The following is a 23,975-nucleotide window of genomic DNA, read 5'->3' as shown; positions in this document are numbered from 1 at the left end:
ATTGCCTGTCTCCGAAGAAGTGAGGTTTAAAGTCTGGCAAGTTAATAACTGAATTTCTTTGCAGTTGATTAAAGAATCAAAGAATGATTACGGGAAGAGGTCATTTGGCCTGTCGTTTCTGCACTCTCTGCAAGAGTCAATCCCACTTGGTAGCACTTTCCAGTTGGCCGTATAATCCCTTTTCCTTTCAGCTACTTATCTAGTTCTCCTTTGAAAGCCATGATCGAATTTGCCTCCATCTCTCTGTCAGGCATTGTGTTCGAAGTCGTCATAACTTGTATAAAAAAAAAGTTTCTCCTGTTGCATTTAGCTGTTTTTCCAATCATTTCGTATTTTATCCTTTGGTTCCTCTTGCACCAATAGTAGTAGTTCGTCTCTACACTGTCTGGATCCCTCATGTTTTTGGCATTTATAGCCAATCTCCTTTTTAACCTTCTCACCTTTTAAGGAGGAAAACCCAATTTATTTAATCTATCCAGCTATTTCAAGTTCCTTATTCCTGAAACCTTTCCTGAAATTTTTTTTGCACCCACCCTAAAGCCATCACATCTGACCTCTAGTGCAGTGTCCAACTTTAAACACAACATTCTAGTTGAGCCCAAGCCAGCATTTTACAAATGCTCATGAGAACATCCTTGCTTTTACGTTCATTGCTTCAGATTATAAAGCACATGGACCCATATGCCTTTTTTAAATCACTTTCCAAACCTCCCCTGCTATCTGCAATGATTTACATATTTATATCCAAGTGTTGCTGTTCCTATGCTCGTTGATACCCATTTTTCTAAACAAAGATGTTATTACATGCCTCTGGAACAGGTAGACTTGAACCTGTGCCTCCTGGTCCAGGGGTAGGGACTCTCTAATTGCCCCACAAGTGAGCCTAAAATAAAGATGCCTAATGCATCTCCTCATTGTTCCTGTCGTATTTGTATCTATTGTAACTAGTTTTAATCTAACTATGTACTGCGTAAATATTTACTTTGAGGCTTTGTGGATGTCACAGATTGGAATTCTTTGACAGGAAAGAGTCTATAATAAGTATCGCCTAGAGTAACTTAGTGTTTTGGGAGAATTTAATTCAGGAGATGGATTTATGACCAGAGGGATCCACAATGTGGAATTGGCAGTGTTTTTGACACATACTGAACAACAGTCAATTTAAATATTAAAATAAATTGATCTGCAAATTGACATCAAAATATTAAATTCTTACCTTCCCACAAAAATGTTGAGCTGTTTATGCTATACCCATTGTTATATTTATAATACATCAACATTATTTTACCTTAACAGTTTATGGAGAACCTTTAACTGTAAAATGTCCTAGTACACTTTGAAGTGTTCTGAAATTCGTTTTGATACTGAACTACATAGAGCTATTTGGACATGTAACTAAAAGCTTAATCAAAGAATAGGTTTAAGGAACATTAATGGGAGAGCACAAAATGCAGAGGGGGGTAGGAAGGTAATTTTAGAGCTTTGACCCTGGGCACCTGAAGGTATGGCTGTTAATGATGGGGCATAGGGAATCCAAACTAGTCAGGAGTACAGAATTGGAGGGCTGCCGAGATGTTGAAGGATTGTAAGCATTCTATAATAAGAAAAATGAGCTAGAATAGGCCTTTTAGCCAGTTGAGCTCTCTGCACCATTTGATAAGAACAAGGCTGAGCTGGTTGTGACTTCAATTCCATTCCTCTGCTTGGCCCCTGTAATCCTTAACACTATGGCATATCGAAATTTGCTAAAGAGCCTCTATTGCTCCCTGTGGTAAAGAATTCCAAAAAATTAACGATTCTCCGAGAGATTTCTCTTTGACTCCATCTTAACGTGGGAGAATTCTTATGTTGAAACTGTGCCTCCCCAGTGCACTCAAGGGAAGCATCTTCTGAGCATCTACCCTGTCAACGCCCACAGGATTTAGAAATTAATAAGATATCCCATCACTATTCTTAACTCCAGTTTAGTATAAGCTCAACACACTTGACCTTTGCTCAAAAGGCAATCCCTTCATCCCAGGAATCAGTTTAGTGAACCACCTTTAAACTTCTTTTGATGCAGTTATGTTTTTCCTTAAGGCACAGTATGCAGTAATCTATCTAATCTATTCCCCAAAGAATTGTAGCAAGACTTGACTTTCGTTCTCTATTATCCCTTGCAATAAAGGCCAACATTTCACTTGTATTCCTTTCTGCTATGTTGGAGGAGGATACAGAAAAAGGAGGGTCAAGCTGATGGAGAGACTTTTGAAGACCCAAGTTGAAAATGTTCAACTGGAGGCATTGCTTAACTAGGTATTAATGTATATCTATGAACGTAGGGTGTTGAGTGAATGGACATGGGCAGTAAAACTCTGTATGAAAGTTTTTCTTAATAGCGTGCAATGCGCAAGGTCCATGAGGAGAGCATTAGAATAGTCAAGACTAAAGGTAACAATGGTATTGATGAGGGTTTTGCCAGGGAATGAGCTAAAAGCAAGCAATTATGATGGTGGAGAAATTATGGTCTTGAAAGCTGATCTCAGGGTCACAGCTGAAGGGCCCATGGGCAGCAGGAGTCTTAATGTAGACGTGACGGGTCTGTAGCAAGATGTACTAGGAGAAGGTGTGAGAGAACGATAGAAAAGGCAACTTTAATGAGGAGCAAGTTGTTGTTACCAGTGGGCCAAGTTTTAGTCAAAGTCTGAACAACCAGATCTTTATTTTGAAGGAAATACTTTGGAGAAAAACGTAGACTTGTAGTAATTGATTCGTTGTGGATAGGCTACATGGGTAGCCTCTAGACGCGTTTGAAGCTAAGGTCAGTGAGACAGGAAGCTGATGATGCTGCTTGTTTGGAGGTAGCAATTAATACCTTTAATAGCATTGTGGTGGGCCAGGTACTTGAGAGGAAAGAAACTAAATCATGGATGCCTAACAGATTAGAAGATAGGAGGAACAGGTCTACAGGAGGTTGAATAAAAAGAACAGATTTAAAGAACATGCTTTTTATTAAAAGTGGAAACTAAAATATACAATCAAATAACTCTCAAAAAATTAGGGCTACATTCACCTGGTGGAAGTTAGGTTCAACATAGCCTTGCCCTACTTTGAAATGTAGTTGTTATGATTTTTCAGTTGTTGATAATTTCCTTGTCGCCACTGGGTCCAGAAAGACACTTTACTACGCTGAGCTACTTTTATCTCACTTGGGTTTCTACCGTTGGCCTTAGTGAATTAGGGCTAAGGTGAGAAATTAGCCCAAATTCTACCCAACAGTATTCATTGATAGGTTCTGGAAAGTATACTTCAATGGATCATGTTGATACATTGTTCTCCTTGTTAAATAGTGTTTCCTAGGTTCAACCAGTAAAAATAGTCACTTGGGCAAGGTACTGTGATGCCACTGGCATCATCCACATGAGTTTGTGCTTCAGGGAGAGGAAGAAAGGACTGCAGAAAAATGCTGTTTGATGGGTGATACTTTACTGATTGACAGGACTAGCAGTTCTTTGGGAAGTTACAACTCTAATGGCTAACCAGCTGGCTGTTGTGGTCTTAATTACCTTTCTGCTTTGAGTTATGAAATGAGATTTTTTAATTACTTGAGGGAATATGAGGAAAGAATTCTTTGCATTATCTTGATGAAGTGTTTGGAACATTTTGAATTAACATGATTTCATTTTAAAAACTGATTACTGTTGCTTGTCTTACATGTGGCATAGATTTTTTTTTCCATGAGTATGCGTAGCATTATAATTAATTATTATCCACATTTCACCAACTTGAAAGTTATAAAATGTTTACAAATTTATAAAACGATTTTAGAGTAAAATTCTTCTGGTAGGAAATGACCATGTCTAGATTTTAGGTCTTTAGAATCATATAGCATTCAGGCCCGGTATGTCTGGCGATGCTATGAAAGAGCTATTGAAATGGTTGAAAGATCTATCCAAGTTGTCTCTCTCCCTTATTCAAATTGTTTTAGAAAGTCAGTATTGAATTCCTTTCTACCATTTCAGATGGTGCATTTCAGATCATAACTCATTTTTAGAGAGAGCCTCCCTTTTAATTGCCCCCTGATTCTATACCTTCTACTTGTCAACTGTTCTTCCTTTGGAGATAATTTCTCATTTTATATATCTTATATCTTATATCATCCTCCTTTCTCTGTTCTGCAGGAAACAGTCCCAGTTTATTTTCTCTTCCCACATAGAAGACATGAATTACTTCAATTATCATTCTAATAAATCTCCTGTGGACCATTTTAAAGGCCTGGGCTCCCCTCTGAACGTATGTTGCCCAGCATACTCCACATGAGATGTAGTTGGTGTTTTTTAAAAGTTTAGTACCTCTGCCTTTGTACTCCATATCTCCATTTATAGGACTTTATCTCTATCTCTTTCTCGTGCAACTTTCAGAAATTTGTGTATATTCCCTTGGATCTCTGTTCTGGCACTGCCATTAAAATTTACCACTTATCTCATACTTCCCCCACGTTCCTCTTTGCAAAATGCATCACTTCATACTTAACAGCATGCTGTTGCAATTTCACCAGTCTGCCTGTGTCGTCCTCAAATCTATTGCTACCATCCTTGTCATTTACCACATCTATTTGTTAAAGTTATGTGAAAATGCTATTTTATCAACATCTGCAGCTTTCCATCCATGAGGTCTTAGTCCAGAAATTCTACAATAAATGTGTATCTTTCTGACAGTTGAGTTAGTTGGTCATATTAATTAGCCTATTCCTTTCTTTTAAAAACTTGGTGTAAGAGAACCTGTTGAACTGGGAAATATTTAGCTCAATATACAAACCAGTAATTTAAATTTATACACCTAAATGACCTTTAGTTGTCCTGAAGTTATATCTTAGCTTCATCAAGTATCAGTCTATCAGTTTTTTTCTTAATAGACCTCATTCTGCACCCCCTAAAGCTATTTATATACTGTAAACCTTTCCTCAAAGTACTTGAAATGGTTGCTTTGCTCTTTGGATCTTTTCCACTAATGTGAACTGACCAGAGTTATAGAAGAAACTCTTAAATATATTTGAGTATACAAGTAAGGAGGTGAAGTAGATCACTTGGCCCCTCCTGTCTCTTCCACTATTCAAGAGGTGGGTACAAGACAGTGCATTTTTCTAGGCCAAATGTTCTACTTAACACTAGCTGGCTAAAAGGGAAGTGATTAAAACTAAAGTTAGGGCAATAGTCCCAGTCTAATTGTAAGAAAGGAGTTTTGGATTTGATTTTCTGTATTTGCGCAGAATTAGCCAGTCTCCACCCAGTCACATATGCAATATGGTTCTTACTCGGTCACTAGGACAAAATCTTAGTAAGCTTTTGACTTTTAAGATGGGTTTTACTTTTGCTTCACCTATGGAAAAGGAAACATCCTACATTCACCTTGTCGAACCCTTTGGGATCTTGTATGATTCAATCAAGTTGGCTCTTAATACCTCTCAACTCCAGTGGATACAAGCCCACCTTGTCCTTTCTTCCCTCGGCTGGCAATTCATTTCAGATATTAATCTTAAAAACCTTCTCTGCACTGCTTCCAGTGGATTTCCATTCTCCGTTAAATGTGGAGATCAGTACTGTATGCAGTACTCCAGATGTGGTCTCACTGATACGGGAGCATAACCTTCCTGTTTTTCAAATAAAATCCCTCACAATGAACAGTGGCATTCTTCCTGCTCTCCTAATTACCTGTGTTCTAACCTGTTGTGTTTCATGCATGAGTATAACCAGATCCCTCTGCATCTCAGAGATCTGCAGTTTCTTTCACCATTTAGATAGTGTTTTTTAATTCTTCCTGCCAAAATGGATAATTTCGCATTTTTCCATTTTATGTTCTATTTGCCAAATCTTTGCTCACTCACCTAGCCTTTCTATATCCCGTTGTAACCGCTTCCTTCCCTCCTCACAACTTATAACAATTCTCCCACTTGTCTGGGTCATCGGCAAATTTAGAACCATACCTTAGATCTCTACATCCAAGTCATTATATAAAATTCTAGCACTAATCCCTGTGGCACATCATTCATTCCCACCTTGCCAACCAGAAAGTGGACCCATTTATGCCTACTTTCTGTCTCCTATTACTGAGCAAATCTTCTATCCCTTTCAATATGTTGCCTCCCCAAACCTTAAACCTTTATTTTCTGAAATAACTTTAAATGCGGCACTTTATCGGATGCCTTCTAGAAATCCAAAATTTGTTTATCTGCCAGATCCTTTATCCATAGCGCATATTAATTTTTAAAAACTCTAATAAATTAATAAACATGATTTCCCTTTCAAAAAAGCAGCTTGACAGTGCCTGCTTAACCTTGAATGTTTCTATGTGCCATGCTACAACATTGTTGTTAATGACATTTAACGTTTTCTCTGTGCTGGATGTTAAGCTAAATGGTCTGTAGTTTCCTGCTCTCTGTCTCCCTGTTTGAATGAAGGAGTTGCATTTTCTACCTTCCAATCTAAAGAGATCTTTTCCAAATAAAGGGAACTCTGGACAATGAGAAGCAAAATACCATCTATTATTTTAGACCCTAGGATGAAGTGTGTTTTGATTGGTCTATTTTGAAACCATGGTATACTCCATCATCACTGCTTATTCAGGGTTCCACTTACTTGGTGACATTCCTAGTGTTCATGCTTTTTTGATCACCTTCATGCTCATCACTTACATGTTGTCATGCCTAGCTTCATTTCTAAGATTTCTTGAACACTCCTTTCTTCATTCTATGTATGCACGGTTCATTTCTCCTAATGTTTGTCCATGTTGCTTTTAATGGATAATGTATGTCTGTTTCAGTGTTATTCATCGTTTGTTTTCATCTTGATCAGGGTAAGGAAGAAACATTATAGTTTTTGGTTATAAAAGAGCCCGAGACCTTTGAGCAAGGTCTTCTCTATGATTTGAGTATGTAATCTAGGCTGACATTAAGGCAGGACTGAGTGAGTGCTACATCATTGGAGGTATTGTTTGGAATATCAAACCGCATGTTCAATGAATGGTACTCTTCTAAATGCTATCCTGGCCAATAGTTATTTCTCCAGCTTTATAATCAAAAAATGGTGAAATAACACTTAGACAATGAAAGCTGCTTGCGATGATTGACAATTCCAGCTACAACTAGATAGTCACTGGCACAGTTGAAACAGACGTCAATAGCTCTGCTGGCTCTATATGAAAATTACACATCCTCCTTTTAAAGCAAAAGCAACTGGCCTCAAACTGTTCCAAATAGTACCTGTCTTTCCAATAAATCAATCAACTGTGGAAATTGCTGAACATAATAAAACTGGTTTCAATCGTTTGTGCATTACATCAATAATGTTTCAGTGTATTGAATTCTATGCTTAGCATTATAAATCAGAAACTTCTGTTCCCATTTTGCAGTTTGCCAATATATTGCTTGTGTTCTATTATAGCTCTGGCAATGGGCCTCTGTGTAGCCATGATCGCTTTTGTACGGTTGCCAAGTCTTAAAGTTTCCTGCTTGCTGCTTTCTGGACTCCTCATTTATGATGTCTTCTGGGTAAGTTGCAATAGAGCGTTGCTCCTGTAATAGCTCTGCTCTTTATAGCTTTGTTATTAACTACATAATTATAAACACATTCACTGGACTTTTTCATCTTTTTAGTTTTGCACGGAGAAGGTGCATTACAATTAGTTAATTTAAAATCTTCAACATTTAATGAAAGTACAAATTAACCTCACTCATGGAAGCAAATAATTGGAAATGTCATTGATATAACCTATAAATTCTAAGTTTGGAAGACTTCAATTAGCAATTTATTTTTTTAAATATTGATTTTCCCTGATTCATTCCCCTACCTTTATCTTGTGAGGATGGTGGGTCACATTGGGTCATAGTTACATGTGTAGCAATAGTCTTATGGTACATTGGTCAAGTAGCCAATCCATGAGCCTTGAAAGAGAATGCCAATCATCTGAAGGGTTATGAGTATCCAGAATGATCTTGTTCTTACCTGTCTCTCATAACCAGACTTCCATCAGGGTTACCGATTATAAGCCCTAAATCCTGAGGATTTCCCCCTCAGAGTTAACACAAAGTACATCCTAGATCAAGCTAAATGCTGTCTTGAATCACTGCAGTTTAATACCTTACTATTCAATTAACTTGATAAATAATTTTATTGGCCAACTTAATGACTTAAACAGCCCATTTTAGCCAAAACTATTTTGGGAAAAGTGGCAAGGTGCAGGGTGTCAACTTCAAAAATTCAGAAATCAGATTTGAGTTCGGACAAAATGTCTTTTTGATGTTGTCACCTTTCGTCTTGATTTAAATAGTTCACTTAAAGACATTTTCAGATTGGAAGCCTGCAACCAGCAGTGTGCCACAAGGATAGGTGCTGGGTCCACTGTTTTTTTTGTCATTTATATAAATGACTTGGATGTGAACACAGGAGGTATGGTTAGTAAGTTTTCAGATGATACTAAAATTGGACAGGTAGTAGACAGCAAAGAAGGTTACCTCAGAGTACAACGGAGCTTGATCAGAGGGACCAATGGGCCGAGGAGTGGCAGATGGAGTTTAATTTAGATAAATGTAAGGTGCTGTATTTTGGAAAGGCAAATCAGGGCAGGACTTGTACACTTAATGGTGAGGTCCTGGGGAGTGTGCAGGTTCACAGTTCCTTGAAAGTGCTGTCGCAGGTAGATAGAATAGTGGAGGAGGGGTTTGGTATGCTTACAGTTTATTGGTCAGTACATTAAGTATAGGAGTTGGGAGGTCATGTCGTGGCTGCACAGGACATTTGTTTGGCCACTTTTGGAATGCTGCATGCAATTCTGGCCTCCCTCCTTAGGAGGAATGTTGTGAAACTAGAAAGGGTTCGGAAAAGATTTACAAAGATATTGCCAAGGTTGGAGGGTTTGAGGTATAGGGAGAGGCTGAATAGGTTGTGGGTATTTTCCCTGGAGGGTTGGAGGCTGAGGGGTGACCTTTATAGAATTTAATAAAATCATGAAGGGCTTGGATAGGGTCAGTAGCCAAGGTCTTTTCCCTTGGGTGGGGTGGTCCAAAACTAGAGGGCGTAGGTTTGAGGTGAGAGGGGAAAGATAGAAGGAGGACCCAAGGGGCAACTTTTTCACGCAGAAGGTGGTGCGTGTATGAAATGAGCTGCCAGAGGAAGTGGTGGAGGCTGGTCCTAATACAACACTTAAAAGGCAGCTGGATGGGTATGTGAATAGCAAGGGTTTCAAGGGATATGGGCCAAATGGGACTAGATTTGTATAGGATATATGGTCAGCATAGACAAGTTGGACTGAAGGGTTTGTTCCTGTGCTGTATATCTGTATGATTCTATGATATTGTTTTACATACATCAGTCTATGGCAACCAGACACCACTGCAATTAATTCGCCATCTGAGCCCTCCTGAGATTGCCTGGCATCACATCCAGGCAGTGTTTTTTTTTATATATAATTAATGACTACTTTTTTTAATATCTAATGACATTCTTGTTCTGTACAATATATACATTACTCATTGCATAAAATAAATATTTAACACTGCTATGCTCCAGTAATTTTAAACTTTGAAAAATTGTATTAATAAAATATTTATCATTTTAACTACATTTTCTTAATATAGTGGACTAGATAACATTATAGTATATCAGACCACTCTTGGAATTTAATAAGTTGTGTATACCACTCCATATCCCATTTTTGTTAGCTGCTTTGCCAAGACACTATTCTGTTCCTTTTTGAATTCACCAACATAGTCCTCCTTCCCTGCCCCTTGGGTAGTTTGTTAGATCTAAACAGTCCATTTCCCTTCTATCTTTTGTATTGATGATGGAGTCAAATTTGGACACATTGTTAATGCAACAGCTTGACTAAGCAACCCAACCATCTGCCTCTAGTTTTGCTTCATGTTGTTATGACTGAGGTAAAAGGGATGCACTGTTTTCTTTTCTAATCCCACTCCTCTAATGGTCACAACAAACTTTATATCATCAATCTGGTTAAATTTAGCCAATTATATAGGTCCCAGACTGTTTAACCTTTAGTATTAAGAACACGCCAGCTAGGTTTCTTTAGTCAACAGTAAATGACTAGTTTATTACCGAAACAAAAATGCAAAGATTATTGTGTGGTTAACTCTCAGTTGCCCTCTGAAATGGCCTAGCAAGCCATTCAATTGTATCAGTCGCTACAAAGTCTCAAAATAAAACAGAAATGGATAGATCACCTGCATCGACCTAGGCACAGAAAAAGACAATGGCAGAAACAGACTTGTTGACCCTGCAAAGTCCTCCTTACCAACATCTGGAAGCAAGTACCAAAACTGGGAGAGCTGACTCACAGGCCAGTCAAGCAACAGCCTGACATGGTCATACTCACGGAATCGTACTTTACACCACCATCACCATCCCTGGATATGTCCTGTGCCACTGGTAGGACAGGCACAGCGGTATACAGTTGGGAGGGAGTTGCCATTGGAGTTCTAAAGATTATCTCTAGATCTCCTGAAGTCTCATAGATTTGGGTTACACATGGACAAGGAAACCTGTTGATTACCTCATATCGTACTCCCTTTGCTGGCGAATTGGTACAATACGAGGATGACAAGGGCACAAAATGTATGCCGGGTGGGGGTTTTCCATGTCCACCACCAAGAGTGGCTCAGCAGCAGTACTGCTGATAAAGCTGGTTGGATTCTAAAGGATATAGCTGCCAGTCTGGGTCTGCAGGAGGTTGTGAAGGAACTAACAAGAGACGAAAACATACTTGAGCTCATCCTTAACAATCTGCTGTCTCCATATGCATCTGGTCATCATAGTATCATGATGTGAGGTACTGGTGTTGGACTGGGATGGACAAAGTCAGAAGTCACATGACACCAGGTTATAGTCCGACAGGTTTATTTGAAATCACAAGCTTTCAGAGCGTAGCACTTCACCTGACGAAGGGGCTATGCTCCGAAAGCTTGTGATTTCAAGTAAACCTGGTGTTGTGTGGCTTCTGACTTCATAGTATCAGTAAGAATGATCACTGCACAGTTCTGGTGGAGATGAAGTCCTGCCTTCACATTGAGGATGACCTCCATTTGTTCTGTGGCACATCACCATGCTAAATGGAACAGACTTCAAACAAGTCTGGCAACTCAGCTGGGCATCTGTGAGGTGTTGTGGGCCATCAACAGCAGCAAAATTGTACTCCAGAATCTGCAACCTCATGGCCTGACACGTTCCCCCACTCAACCAGGGGTAGCACTAGGCATAGCTGAAAATGAGGTGTCAACCTGGTGAAGCTACCAAATAGGACATTCCAAACAGCATAAACAGCAAGTAATAGACAGAGTTAAGCAATCCCACAACCAATAAATCATTTCTAAACTTTGCAGTCCTGCCACAACCAGTCATGAATGTTGGTGGATAACGAAACAACTCATTGGAGGAGGCAGCTCCACAAATATCCCTATCCTTAATGATGGAAGTGCCCAGCACATCAGTGCAAAAGATGAGGCTGAAGCATTTGCAGCAATCTTCAGCCAGAAGTGCCAAGTGGATGATCCATCTTGGCCTCCTCTGTGCCCAGCATTACAGATACCAGTCTTCAACCAATTCGATTCACTCCACATGATATCAAAAAATGGTTAGTGGAATTGGATACTGCAAAGGCTACGGGCCCTGACAACATTCCAGTGATAGTACTGAAGACTTCTTCACCAGAACTTGCTGCACCCCTAGCCAAGCTGTTCTAAATCAGTTACAACTCTGGCATCTACCTGACAATGTGGAAAATTGCCCAAGTATGTCCTGTATATGAAAAGCAGGACAAATCCAACCTGGCCAATTGCCGTCCCATCAATCTACTCTCGATTGTCAGCAAAGTGATGGAAGGTGTCACCAACAGTGCTATTAGGCTGCACTTAGTCAGCAATACCCTGCTCAGTGATGCTCAGTTTGGGTTCTGCCAGCTCCTGAACTCATTTAGCCTTGGTCCAAACATGGGCAAAAGCACTGAATTCCTGAGGTGAGAGTGGTTGCCCTTTGATGCCAAAGCTGCATTGGACGAGTGTGGCATCAAGTAGCTCTAGTAAAGCTAGAATCTGTCGGTATCGGGGGAAAAGATCTCCTCTAGTTGGATGATACCAACCAGGATAAAACAGTGCACTTGATTGGCACTGCATCCACTCGCCATCCTGACTTGGAAATATATAGTCATTGTTGTACAGCACGGAAATGGATCCTTCAGTTCAACTTATCCATGCCAAACGGATATCCTAAATTAATCTAGTTCCATTTACCAGCATTTCCATTCCATAAGTTGAACTGAAGGGTCCGGTTAGCCCATAGACCTCTAAATCCTTCCGGTTCATATATCCGTCCAAATGCTGCTTAAATTTTTTTCATTGTACCAGCCTCCTCCACTTTCCCTCGTAGCTGATTCCATGCATGCACCACCCTCTGCATGAAAATGTTGCCCCTTAGTTCCCTTTGAAGTCTTTCCCCCTTCATCTCAAACCTGTACCCTCTAGTTTTGGACTCTGTATCGCATTCCTTCAGAGTCTTTGGTCAATATCCTGGAATTCCCTTCCTAATGGTATTTGTGTGGGTCAATCTACAGCAGATTGACTGCAGTGGTTCACCACCACCTTCTCAAGAGCAACTAGGGATGGGCACTAAATGTTGGCCACCCAGCGACACCCACATCCCACAAAAAATAGCAAAATGCATTCAAATAAAGCTAAACTTGTGAAAAAATTGATGTCATGGATTGTCTAAAATAGTATTCTGATTCTGAAGTTATTGTGCACTACAAGATGCTAGCAATATGTATTCCTAAAATAGTTGTAGTTGGCTGAATTCCCTTTGCTGGACATGGTGGGGTACATTCCAACAACTCCCCCAGGAATTCTCTGAGTGATAAAGGTGACATTTAGCGTGTTATCAGCTCTCGTTTTTAGCTGAGAGAAGTCGCACAAAAGAGGGAGCAATGGGCTATTACTCTTCAGGCAGGTCAGATTGTCTCTGACATGGTTCTAAAAATTTGGTCTAATCCACCCACAAACCAGGCCATGCAACCTCTGAAAATGTTCCAGACTGACTGACTCCGTCCAATCTACTTTCAGATGTACTGTTTGCTATTATATCCAGTGCTATTTCCTTGGCAAAGTGTCTTTTGTTTAAAAGTTCAAGATATACTTGTATGCGTCCACATAATAATGTCTGAATCGTATCTCTCCACAATGATACGAATAATACAATGGCTTATTAAAGCTATCCTGTTGTGTGCTCCATCACACTGTCTCATTTGAATAGTTTAATAATGATTAGTCCTCAAGAACAGCAAGTTCAGACTTCACGCAGTGTTAACTCTGTTTTTGATGAACTTTTGAACTTCTGGGAGTTTGACTAGGAGGGATGAAGTGGCAATGGGTGGTAGTGGGTGGGGGCCAGGGCAGGGGGCTGCAAGTAATGCTTTCTGCATGAAGCTAGAGCTGAAGTCTAATATTGTTCAAGTATAGGTTTTCAGATAGACATGTGACAATGTTACCAATCTACTATGTCAATGTTCTAAGCGACAAAGTAGTAGTGATTTTTTTTTTCAGATTATTAATGGTGATAAATTAGTCAACTGAAAAAAAAACTTGCTTCTGAATGCAGGCAATGTGTGCTATGCCGCTTACTGAAATTAACTGTGTACATAAGTACACAAAGGTGGGCTGCAAATGCAAATAGCTAATGAGAATGCAGTGTAAGAACATTGGGGAGGGGGGATATTGCCTTAAGAATATTGCAGTGTAGAGAGTTTGAGTCCTGGTGCGGTCAAGCACAGAATCTATTTGGTTAGACTTAAAAAAGAAGGGTGTCATTACATGAGTGGGAAGGATATAGAGAAGAAAGTGTACGTGAATGTGCAGGTATGCTCTCAAAAAAAAAAAAAGTCTGTCTGAAAAACATACTTTTATAATATGCCAGGCTTCATGGCACCTGTCTTGTTGGTTTTGCCAGTTGCGTACTGGTTCTCTTCCGTAGACCAAACTTGCCCTTTACCCCAGCTGAATCGAATTGGCCTGAACTACCCGAGGCCTTCTGGCCTTCCTGAAGGCATCTGGTTAAGTGAGACTGCAGTATTACACAAAGGAGTAACAACTGTTGAATAGTTTTACTTAGGAACTTTATTTGTCCCTATATAAAATGTGATTAGACAGAGGGGCGACAATTTCTGGAGTGTGTGGAGAACTTTCTTTGTAAGTTGGGTCTGAATATGGGAGTAAGGTGGGTGGAGTAGAACAGCTATCAGTAAGTGGGGCATTTAGGGAGCAGTAACCTTAGTATAAAAAACAAAAATAGAAAGTGCTGGAGAAACTCACCAGTTCGGGCAGCATCTGTGGAGAGCAGATCCAAGCCAACTTTTCAAGTTTGGTACAACTCCTCAGAACAGCAACCATAATATTATTAGTTTTAGATTAACTGGGAAAGATACAGACAATTGAGAAGGGAAAAAGAGCATAACTGCGGGGGGGGATGCTAATTTTAAAAGTTTGATAATGAAATAGTCCTGAGTATATTGGAAACAAAGATTGCAGACAAAAGTTAAAACCATGATAACAATCTTAAATGGTTTGGGTGCAGTTTGTGTACATCCCTACAAGGGGAAAAGGAAGGGCAACCAAAACAGAGCTCCCTGGGTGATGGCAGTGAATAAGAGTTTAGAATGCTAGTTGGTGAAGGGGATAATTTAATCCAACCTTGCGCACTTCAGTGAGCATTTTGTGTACTTGTAAACTGTAACTGTGTAAATAATGTTCCACCCCCGAAACACGCAATCCCAATCAATCAGTATTTTTCGTCTGTGTGAAGAGGCAGAACTGAAACTGTAGCTATTGTCCAACAGTTGTCTGCATTGATAGACAACTAATATGTAAGCAGAAAAAGTGGGTGTACGCCAACTGTCAGGTTGGTAATAAAAGGGAAAGTCAAGCTGAATATTAAATCGAGTCAGAGGAAGTGGAAGAAACACAAAGAGAAAGCAGGAAATAGACTTGCAGCTGACAATAGGAAGACATCTAAAAGTCTTCTGTAGGCATATAAATAGAAGATCAGTGTCAGAAGTCAGGTTGCTAAGCAACCAAAAATGAGACCTGCATATGAATGTAAAAATATGGCTGAAGAAGTAAATTAATACATTGTATCTATCTTTATTCATCAAGACGGCACTTTTTAAAGTCACAATGTGAGCAGCAGCAGTTGAGCTACTGGATGGGCTGAAAGTTGAGAGGCACTTTTAGCAAAATTGCCTGCGATTTCAAGTTGGTAAATCATCAAGAACAGGTGGAATGCATTCAAGGTACTGAGCATCATTTTCCAAGCTTCCTTAGATGGTGCCAGCGGACTGAAGAACTGCAAATATTATACCCTTTGTTGTAAAGGGTAAACCCAGCAACCACAAACAGTAGATTGGACTTGGTCAGGAGTCTTTTTTTTTAAACAGCAAGAATCCTAGATAGAGTTAAATAATTTGCTTAAGTAATTTGAAGTGTATTGATTAAAAGCACGTAGAGATGTGTTAAAAGCAAATTGGGCTCAACTAACTTCATTGAGTTTTTTTTGAAGTAACCAAGAATGTTGATAAATGCAATGTGTTTGCTGTATTGTATATGGACTTCCATAGGTGTTTAATAAAGTGCTGTGTTGATATGTCAGTGCATTTGAAGCAAATGGAATACAAAGATAGTTGGCAGGAAACAAAGTAGTGGTAAACAGCAGATTCTTGTACTGAAGAAAGGTATATGTTGGTGTTCTCCAGTGGTTAGTACTTTGGCTTTTCATGATGCATATTGTGTTAGAGGTGATCATTTCAAAATCTGAAGATGGTATAAAATTGGAAATGCTGTATCGTTTGTGAAGGATAGTGGTAGACTTCCAGAGAATTAAGACAGCTTGGTGGAATGGGCAGGCGTACGGCAGTTGAAATTTAACATTAAAGTGGAAAAGAGAGCTTCTAATTTCTTCTTGGGCTGTTGGTGGCGTTGGCTTGGCCAGTATTTATGCTATCACTGCCTTTGAGAAACTAGTAGTGAGCTAGCTTCTTAAACCACTGCAGGCCGTGGGAAGTAAGTATGCTGCTAGAAAGAAATTTCCAGGATTTTGATCCCCTGAAAGTAAAAGAAAGCAATCTAGTCATGGTATATAGTTTGGAGAACTTGCAGGTGCTGGTATTTCCAAGCCACTGTTGCTGATGATGGTTAGCCCAGGACAATACCTGAGGAATTCCTGCAGTAATGTCCTGGGACTAAGGTGATTGATCACCAGCAAGCCCCAACCATCTTCCTTTATGCTGAGTGTGAAAAACTAGAAGTTTTTCTCCTGATTCTCACTGATTCTAAATTTTGCTATGACACGTTGGTACTACACTTAGTCAGATTCTGCATTGTCAAGTGTCATTCCTCTTGCATCTTTTCCGAAGTACTCTTGATTCAGGAAGGTTCCAAGAAATTGAAATGTAGTAAACAAAACTCCTCTATACAAAAGGGAGAGAGGAAGGCAGAAAACATGAAACTCTAGACAGTTAGCTTGACAACTTCACGGAAGGTGTTAGAAAGAGATTATAGATGCACACTTTGGAAGAACCCAAGGTGATCAGGAAGAGTCAGCATAGTTTTGTCAAGAAGAAATCCTGTTTTAACCAATTTATTAGAGTTCTTTTGAAGGAGTAGCATGCACTGAGTAAAGGGGAGACTATAGATGTACTGTACTTGGATTTCCAGAAAGGATTTGATAAGATGCCACATCCAAGGTTGTTGTAGAAAATTAAAAGCTCGTGGTGTAATGGGTAATCAATTACCATGGATAGAAGATTGACTGGTTGGCAGAAAATGCAGTGTTGATTTGGGTCATATCGGATTGGCAGAATGTGACAAGTGGAGTCCTAAAGGGTTTGTGCTGGTACCTCAACATTTTGCAATTTGTATCAATGACTTGGATGAGGAAATAGTTTTGGTAGCTAAATTTGCTGATGACGCATAGCTAGGTAGAAAACTAGCTTATGATGAAGATATAAGGCTGTAGGTGGCAATAGACAAGTTGAATGAGTGGGTGAAATTCTGCCACATGAAGTATAATGTGGAAAAATGTAAAGAGTTTCACGTTGGCAGGAAGACTTTAAAAGGCATGGTATTTCTTAAATGGAGGGTGACTGGAATTCTGAGGTGTCAAGGGATTTGAGGGGTCTAGTGCATGAGTTACACACTGCTAGCATTCAGGTACAACATGTTTCATGTAGGTCAGTGGGATGTTGTCCTTTATGTGAGGAATTAAACATAAAAGTAAGGAGATTATGCTTCAGTGGTACAGGGCATTGGTGAGACCACATCAAAAACTGTGTGCAGTTTTCCTCTCCTTAATTGAGGAAGGATGGAAATACATTAGAGGTGGTTCAGAAGTGATTTATTAGATGGATAACTAGAATGAGTGTGTAATTGAATGGAGTGAGTTTGGAGAGACTAGGGTTTGTTACCGCTGGAACCTAGAAGGGGGCAAACACCTTGTTTGAAGTGCATAAAGCCTTGTATGATCTTGACAAGGTGAATGCGGGAAGGCTGTTTCTTCTTACGGGTTAGTTCAGAATGAAGAGACACTGTTTAAAAGTTAGGGATTGCTCTATTAGAATAGAAATGAGGAGAGATGTTTTGGGGTTGTGCAACTTTGAAACTCTGCCTCTGACGTGGTAGAAAATAGGTAGGATAATTAATTATTTTTAAGGCAGAGATAGATGGACACGTATAAGGCAAGGGAATTTAAAATTATTGTGGGTAGATAGGAATATGAAATTTGAAACACAGATTGGCCACAATCTTATTGAATAGCAGATCAGTTTTAAAGGGAAGAAAGGCTTATTTCAACTCCTATACGTATGTCACCTCATCCCTGGAGTTCAGTGCTATTGTTCATTTTGACCAGGGCTGTAGTAGAATGGGAAGAAACTGGAGAGCAAAATAAAACTTAAAGGGCCTTTTTGTTTTTTTACAAAAAAAGTGTTGCAGAACTAGAGACATATCATACAGAACATCATACAGCAGGTTGAAACAGCGATCTTAAAAAAAAAATACCATATTTATAAACAGAGGTGCAGAATGCAAAAACAGAGAAGTAATGACAAAAGTTCTGAAACCTTAATTCACCCACAGCTAGAGAACGAGCACCATACTTTCTAAAGCAAGTGAAGGTCTCCGAGAAAGTACTGAATGGTTTCAGGGTTGGGTGGGACCTCAGTTTGCCAAGAAATTGGAAAAGCTGGTGTTACACTCATCAGAGCAATGATGGATGAATTGATGTATTCAAATTCGAGGGATCTAGACTAAGTACTTTGAAATGATTCCCAGTGGTGGGGGGGGATCTATGACCAGAGGAGCAGGATTTTAAGGTTATTGATAGTAGAATCAAAGGCAGCATGAGGAAAACCTGTTTGTCCAGTAAATAGTTATGCACTGATTGAAATGGTGATAGTGCTGCGCTTTTTATTCAAAAAGGAATTGATAAATATTTAAAGGAAAAAGAAATGTAGGCTTATGTGGGAGGTCGGGGGGAAGGTAAGGGTGGGTAAGTGAGACTAATACTTTGCTACAGGTTGTCATGTGTCATAGATCTGACTACCTTCAGTTGCTTCATCAATGACCTTCCTGGCATTGTAAGGTTAGAAGTGGGGGGTGTTTGCCAATGGTTGCACAAGTTTCCTGACCATTCACAGCTCCTCCAGATACTTGAAGCAGTCAATGTCCAAGTGCCGCAAGACGTGGACAATGTTCAGACTTGGGTTGACAACTGGCAGTGAACATTCAGGACACAAAACTGCCAGGCAATAACCATGCCCAACAAGAGAGAATCTAACCATCGCCATTTGACATTGACTGAATACCCTACTATCAACATCTTACTATTGACCAGAAACTGAACTGAACTAACCATATAAATACTGGGTTACAAGAGCAGGTCAGAGGCTAGGAATACTGTAGTGACTAACTCCCCTCCTGACTCCCCAGAGCCTGTCCACAATCTCCAAGGCACAAGTCAGGGGTGTGATGGAATACTCCCTGCTTGTCTGGATGGGTGCAGTTCCAACAACACTCAAGAAACTGGACACCATCCACAATAAAGCAGCCCACTTGGTTGGCACCACATCCATATAATTCACTCCATCTACCACCCATGCTCAGCAACAATGTGTATCATCTACAAGATGCACTACAGAAATTCACTAAGGCTCTTTGGAAAGCACCTTCCAAATCCATGGTCATTACCATCTAGAATGACAAAGGCAGCCAATTCATGGGAACACCACCACCTGCAAGTTCCCCTCCAAGCCACAAACCATCCTGACTTGGAAATATATCACCATACTTTGTGCTGCTGTGTCAGAATCCTGGAACAAACTCCCTTACACCATTGTGGATCTATCTACACTTAATGGACTACTGCAGTTCAAGTTAGGGTGGTTAAAAAGGCATTTGGCGTGCTTGTCTTCACTGCTCAGTCTTTTGAGTATAGGAGTTGGGAAGTCCTGTTGAGTTTGTATTGGATGTTGGTGAGACCTCTTCTGGAATACTGTGTCCAGTTGTGCTCACTCAGTTATAGGAAGGATATTATTAAGCTGGAGAGGGTTCAGAAGAGATTTACCAGGATGTTGCCACGAATGGAAGGTTTGAGTTATAAAGAAAGGCTGGGGCTTTTTTCACTGGTGTGTAAGAGGTTGAACGATGACCTTATTGAAGCTTATAAAATCATGAGATATAGGTAGAATTAATGGTAGTTGTCTTTTCCCGGGGATGGGAGATTTCAAGACTAGTGGGCACATTTTTAAGGTGAGAGGAAAGAGATGAACAAAGACATGAACAACTTTTTTACACAGAGGGTGGTTCATGTGTGGATGAACTTCCTGAGGAAGTAGTAGATGTGGGTACCATTATAACGGTTCAAAAGACATTTGGATCAGTACATGAATAGGAAAGGTTTGGAGGGATTATGGGCCAGGAGCAGGCAGGTGGGACGAGTTTAGTTTGGGGTGATGTTAGACATGGACTGGTTGGACCGAAGGGTCCATTTCCCTGCTGTATGACTCTAAGAAGGCAATTCAGCAGGACCACCTCAGTAACAACTAGGGATGGGCAATAAATGCTGATCCATCAAGTGACACCCACATTCCATGAAGGACTTTTTAAATATTGTAGAGAGCTGGCATGGACATGCTAGACCAAATAGCATTCATATTCACTGTAGCCATTCTGTGATTCTATAACTCTATGAATAAGTAATGTCCACCCCCACCCCATTTCTTTCCCCTGCCTTTCAGGTATTCTTCTCTGCTTACATCTTCAACAGCAATGTGATGGTGAAGGTGGCCACTCAGCCTGCTGACAATCCTTTAGATGTGCTATCAAGAAAACTTCATTTGGGACCTAATGTTGGACGGGATGTTCCTCGCCTGTCACTACCTGGAAAATTGGTGTTTCCAAGGTGAGTCATAAGATCTGATATCTTGGGTCTGATAGGGATATTCTCAGGATGAATTCTTGTCATATACTGTAGGCATTGCTTATTTCCTATGGTAATATTAAACAGTCTTCAAAAAAAAATGAAATAAAATTGAAAGTGCTATAGAAACTCAATAGGTCTAGCAGCAGCTATGGAAAGAGAAACAACATTTAACTTTTCAAGTCCAATGTGACCCTCTTTTTGAAACTGAAAGGGGCTGGGAAAGTGGTTGTTGTTATGTGGAAAAATGGGGGCGGGGAGGAGAAAGTGGAACTGCTGGTAAGTGTCCCTAAAAACAAAAAAAGGCAAAAAGACTGTTAATGGAAGTAGGAAATAGTACAGATGCTGGGTAGATGTTAATGGTAGGTGCTTAAGTAGCAAATAGTTCAGCTCTCCTGAGAGCAAGCCCATACAGATAAAATACTAGGTGAGTATTTGGACAGGGGATCAAAATGACTTCCACAGTTCATGGCCTGAAGTTATTGAATTCACTGCTGAGTACTGAAGGCTGTAAAGTGTTCATATAGAAAATAAAGTGCTCTCCTAAAGCTTGTATTGAGCTTCACTGGAGTATTACAACAGACCTGCGACAGAAATATTAGCCTTGGAGCAAACTGGTGTATTGAAATGGCAAGCAGTGGGAAGATCAGAATCATTCTTGTGTTCTGAGCAAAGATGCTTCACAAAGTAGTTATCCAGTCAGCATTTAGTCTCTCCATGTTAGAGGAGACTGCATTATGATCAATAAGTGTGGAGGATTAGATTGAAACATAGTAGACTAGTACAAGGAAATCATTGCTTCCTCTGAAACGTGTATTTGGGGCCTTAGACAGTGTAGGGGGATGAAGCAAAGAAACATGTCTTTCTGTAATTGCATAGAGGGTGCAGTTGGGAATGAAGGAGTGGACCAGGGCGTAAGGAGGTGGGTAGGAACAAAGAAGAGAGACTGCAACACACTGCAGACTGCTCATGGGAGGAGATGATGTGTTTGGTGATGTTCAAAAATGGAGGAGAATGATCATTTGAATGTAGAGTCTAGTAGACTGGAAAATTAGGACAAGAGGAACACTCACTGCTTTGGAAGTAAGGGAAAGGGCTGAGGGCAAAATATGGATCCAGCATGGCTGAGGTCCCTATCAACTGTGGTGGTTGTCTTTGGCCAAGTTAAAAAGGAAAGCATGTCATAACCCCTATGGAAAGAATCTCCGGAGATGGTGGATGAACTGATAGTAGTCTTCCAAGAATCCTTAGACTTTGGAAAAGCCCAAGATGGTTGGAAAACTCCATCTAACACCTTTCCTTAAAAGAGAAAGGAGATGAAAGTAAAGATAACTATAGGCCAATTAGGTTAACATCTGTTATTGGGAAAATGTTGGAATCTGTTATAAAGGATGTAATAGCAGAGCGTTTAGAAATACATAACATAATCAAGCAGAATCTGCATGGATTCATGAAGGAGCAGTCATACCCGATAAATTCCTCAATTCTTTGAGAATATAACAAGCAGGATAGATAAGGGGGAATCACTAGATGTAATATGTTTGGATTTTTGAGGTGTTTGATAAGTTACTCCTAATTAGGCTACTTAATAGGACATGAGCCCATTGTGTTGGAGGTAGTTTATAAGTATGGACAGAGGATTGGCTAATTAATAGAAAACAAGGAGTTAGGGTAAGGGCTGCATTTTCAGGATCACAACCTGTAACCAGTGGAGGGCCACAGGAATTGCTGCTGGGGCCACAACTATTTAAAATATGTGTTAATCACTTGAATGAAGAAAGTGAATGTACTGTAAGCAAGTTTGCAGATGATGCAAATATGTGGAAAGTCAAGTGTTGAGGATGATGCACAGTGTTGGAGAGGGATATAGATAGTTTAAGTGAATGGATAAAAACTTGACAGATGGAATGTAATGTAGGATAAGGTGAAGTAATGCACTTTGGCACGAAGAACAGAGGAGTTGAATATTATTTAAATAGAGAAAGACCTTGTCCATGAATCACAAAAAATTGTATCCAAGTTTACCAGATACAGGGAAGGCATATGGAATGTTGGTCCTTACTTCAAAGGAAACGGAGTATAAAAATAGAGAAGTTTTGCTAAAACTGTGCAAGGCACAAGTCAGACCACAGCTGGAATACTGTGAATAGCTTTTGGTCCTTTATCTAAGGAAAAATATACCGGCATTGGCAGCCCACAGAAGGTTTACCAGGCTGACACCAGGTATGGAAGGGATTGTCTTATGAGGCGAGGTTGAACCTGTATTCATGGAATTGAGAAGTTTGAGAAACAACCTTATTGAAACATGCAATATTCTTACAGGACTTGACAAGTTAGATTGGAAAGGTTGTTCCCCTTGTGCCTCTTCATAAATTCATGAGTCTAGGGCCAGAGGACATAATCTCAGAACAAAGGGTTACATATTTAAGACAGAGAGGAGGAATAATTTCTTCTGAGGGTAGTGAATTTGTGGAATTCTTTACTTTCGAGAGCTGTTGACGCTGAGTTGCTAAGTATATTTAAGGCTGAGATAGACATTTTTTAATCTGTAAGAGAATCGAGTGTTAAGGCAAGGAAAACACAGGAAAGTGGAGTTGAAGAGTATCATATCAGCCATGATCTCATTGATTGGTTAAAGCAGACTTGATGGACTGAATGACCTACTCCCCTCCTACATCTTACGGTAACGTAATCGGAACAGATGCAGCAGCAACTGAGAAACTGGGAGAATAGAAATGGAATGGAGTTCTTGTAGGAAGCACTGTGTAAGAAAATGTTGGCAAATCAGTAGATTTGTAGTGGATGCTGGCACACAACCTATCCCCAGAAATGGAAACTCGGAAGTCAAGGACGGCATGGGAAAAGTCAAAGATGGATCAGTGAAGATGAGAGAACGATGGAAATTGGAAGCTGAAGTTTTCTAATTCTGGATGAAAGCCGAAAGTAGCACCAATGATGTGTCCTCAGAGTACTGAAGAAAGAGTGTGGGAGTGTGTCCTCAGTTGGATTGGAACAAAGAATGTTCCACACATCCTGCAAATCGATGCTTATAACTAGGGCCCTTGTGAGACAGCGAGATGAGTTAAAGGAGAAATTATTCAAAGTGAGAGCAAGCTTAGCTAAGCCAGAGAGGGTGGTGGTTGCAGAAGGGTACTATTCAAGTCTCTGTTCAGGGAAGAAGCTGAGAGCCCTCCGAATGTCCTGCTGGAGTATGGAGATTTCAAGGGATTGCATGTCAGTGGTGAAGAGGAGGCTTCTGGGGCCAGGAAACTGGAAATTGTCAGAAGATTCACACTTGTAAAGTTAAACAAGTAGAGAAAAAAAAGCCAAGATAGGAAGAAGTAAGTTGCCAGAACTGTTGAGTTTCTCCAGCACTTTGTTTTTATTTCAGATTTTCACCATTCGCGGCATTTGTTTTATTTCTTTAAAGAATTTGTTTTCTGTATGAGCACTGAAGTTACACAAATGAATGAG

The 23,975-nt window shown here is 40.0% G+C and overlaps 1 protein-coding gene across 1 annotated transcript in view; it reads left to right on the top strand.

Annotated features, from left to right (window-relative positions):
• Positions 1-23,975, top strand: part of sppl3 (signal peptide peptidase 3) — a 119,553-nt gene that overhangs the window by 80,942 nt on the left and 14,636 nt on the right. The window contains exons 6-7 of the mRNA XM_048611378.1: positions 7,419-7,525; positions 20,320-20,483. Of these exons, the coding sequence (XP_048467335.1) occupies positions 7,419-7,525; positions 20,320-20,483 (271 nt within the window). The remainder of the gene's footprint in view (positions 1-7,418; positions 7,526-20,319; positions 20,484-23,975) is intronic.

Source organism: Rhincodon typus, chromosome 24 (assembly GCF_021869965.1).
Source record: "Rhincodon typus isolate 14 chromosome 24, sRhiTyp1.1, whole genome shotgun sequence".
Taxonomy (NCBI): Eukaryota; Metazoa; Chordata; class Chondrichthyes; order Orectolobiformes; family Rhincodontidae; genus Rhincodon; species Rhincodon typus.
Note: the sequence above shows the minus strand (reverse complement) of the source record. Positions and strands in the feature narration are given on the sequence as shown.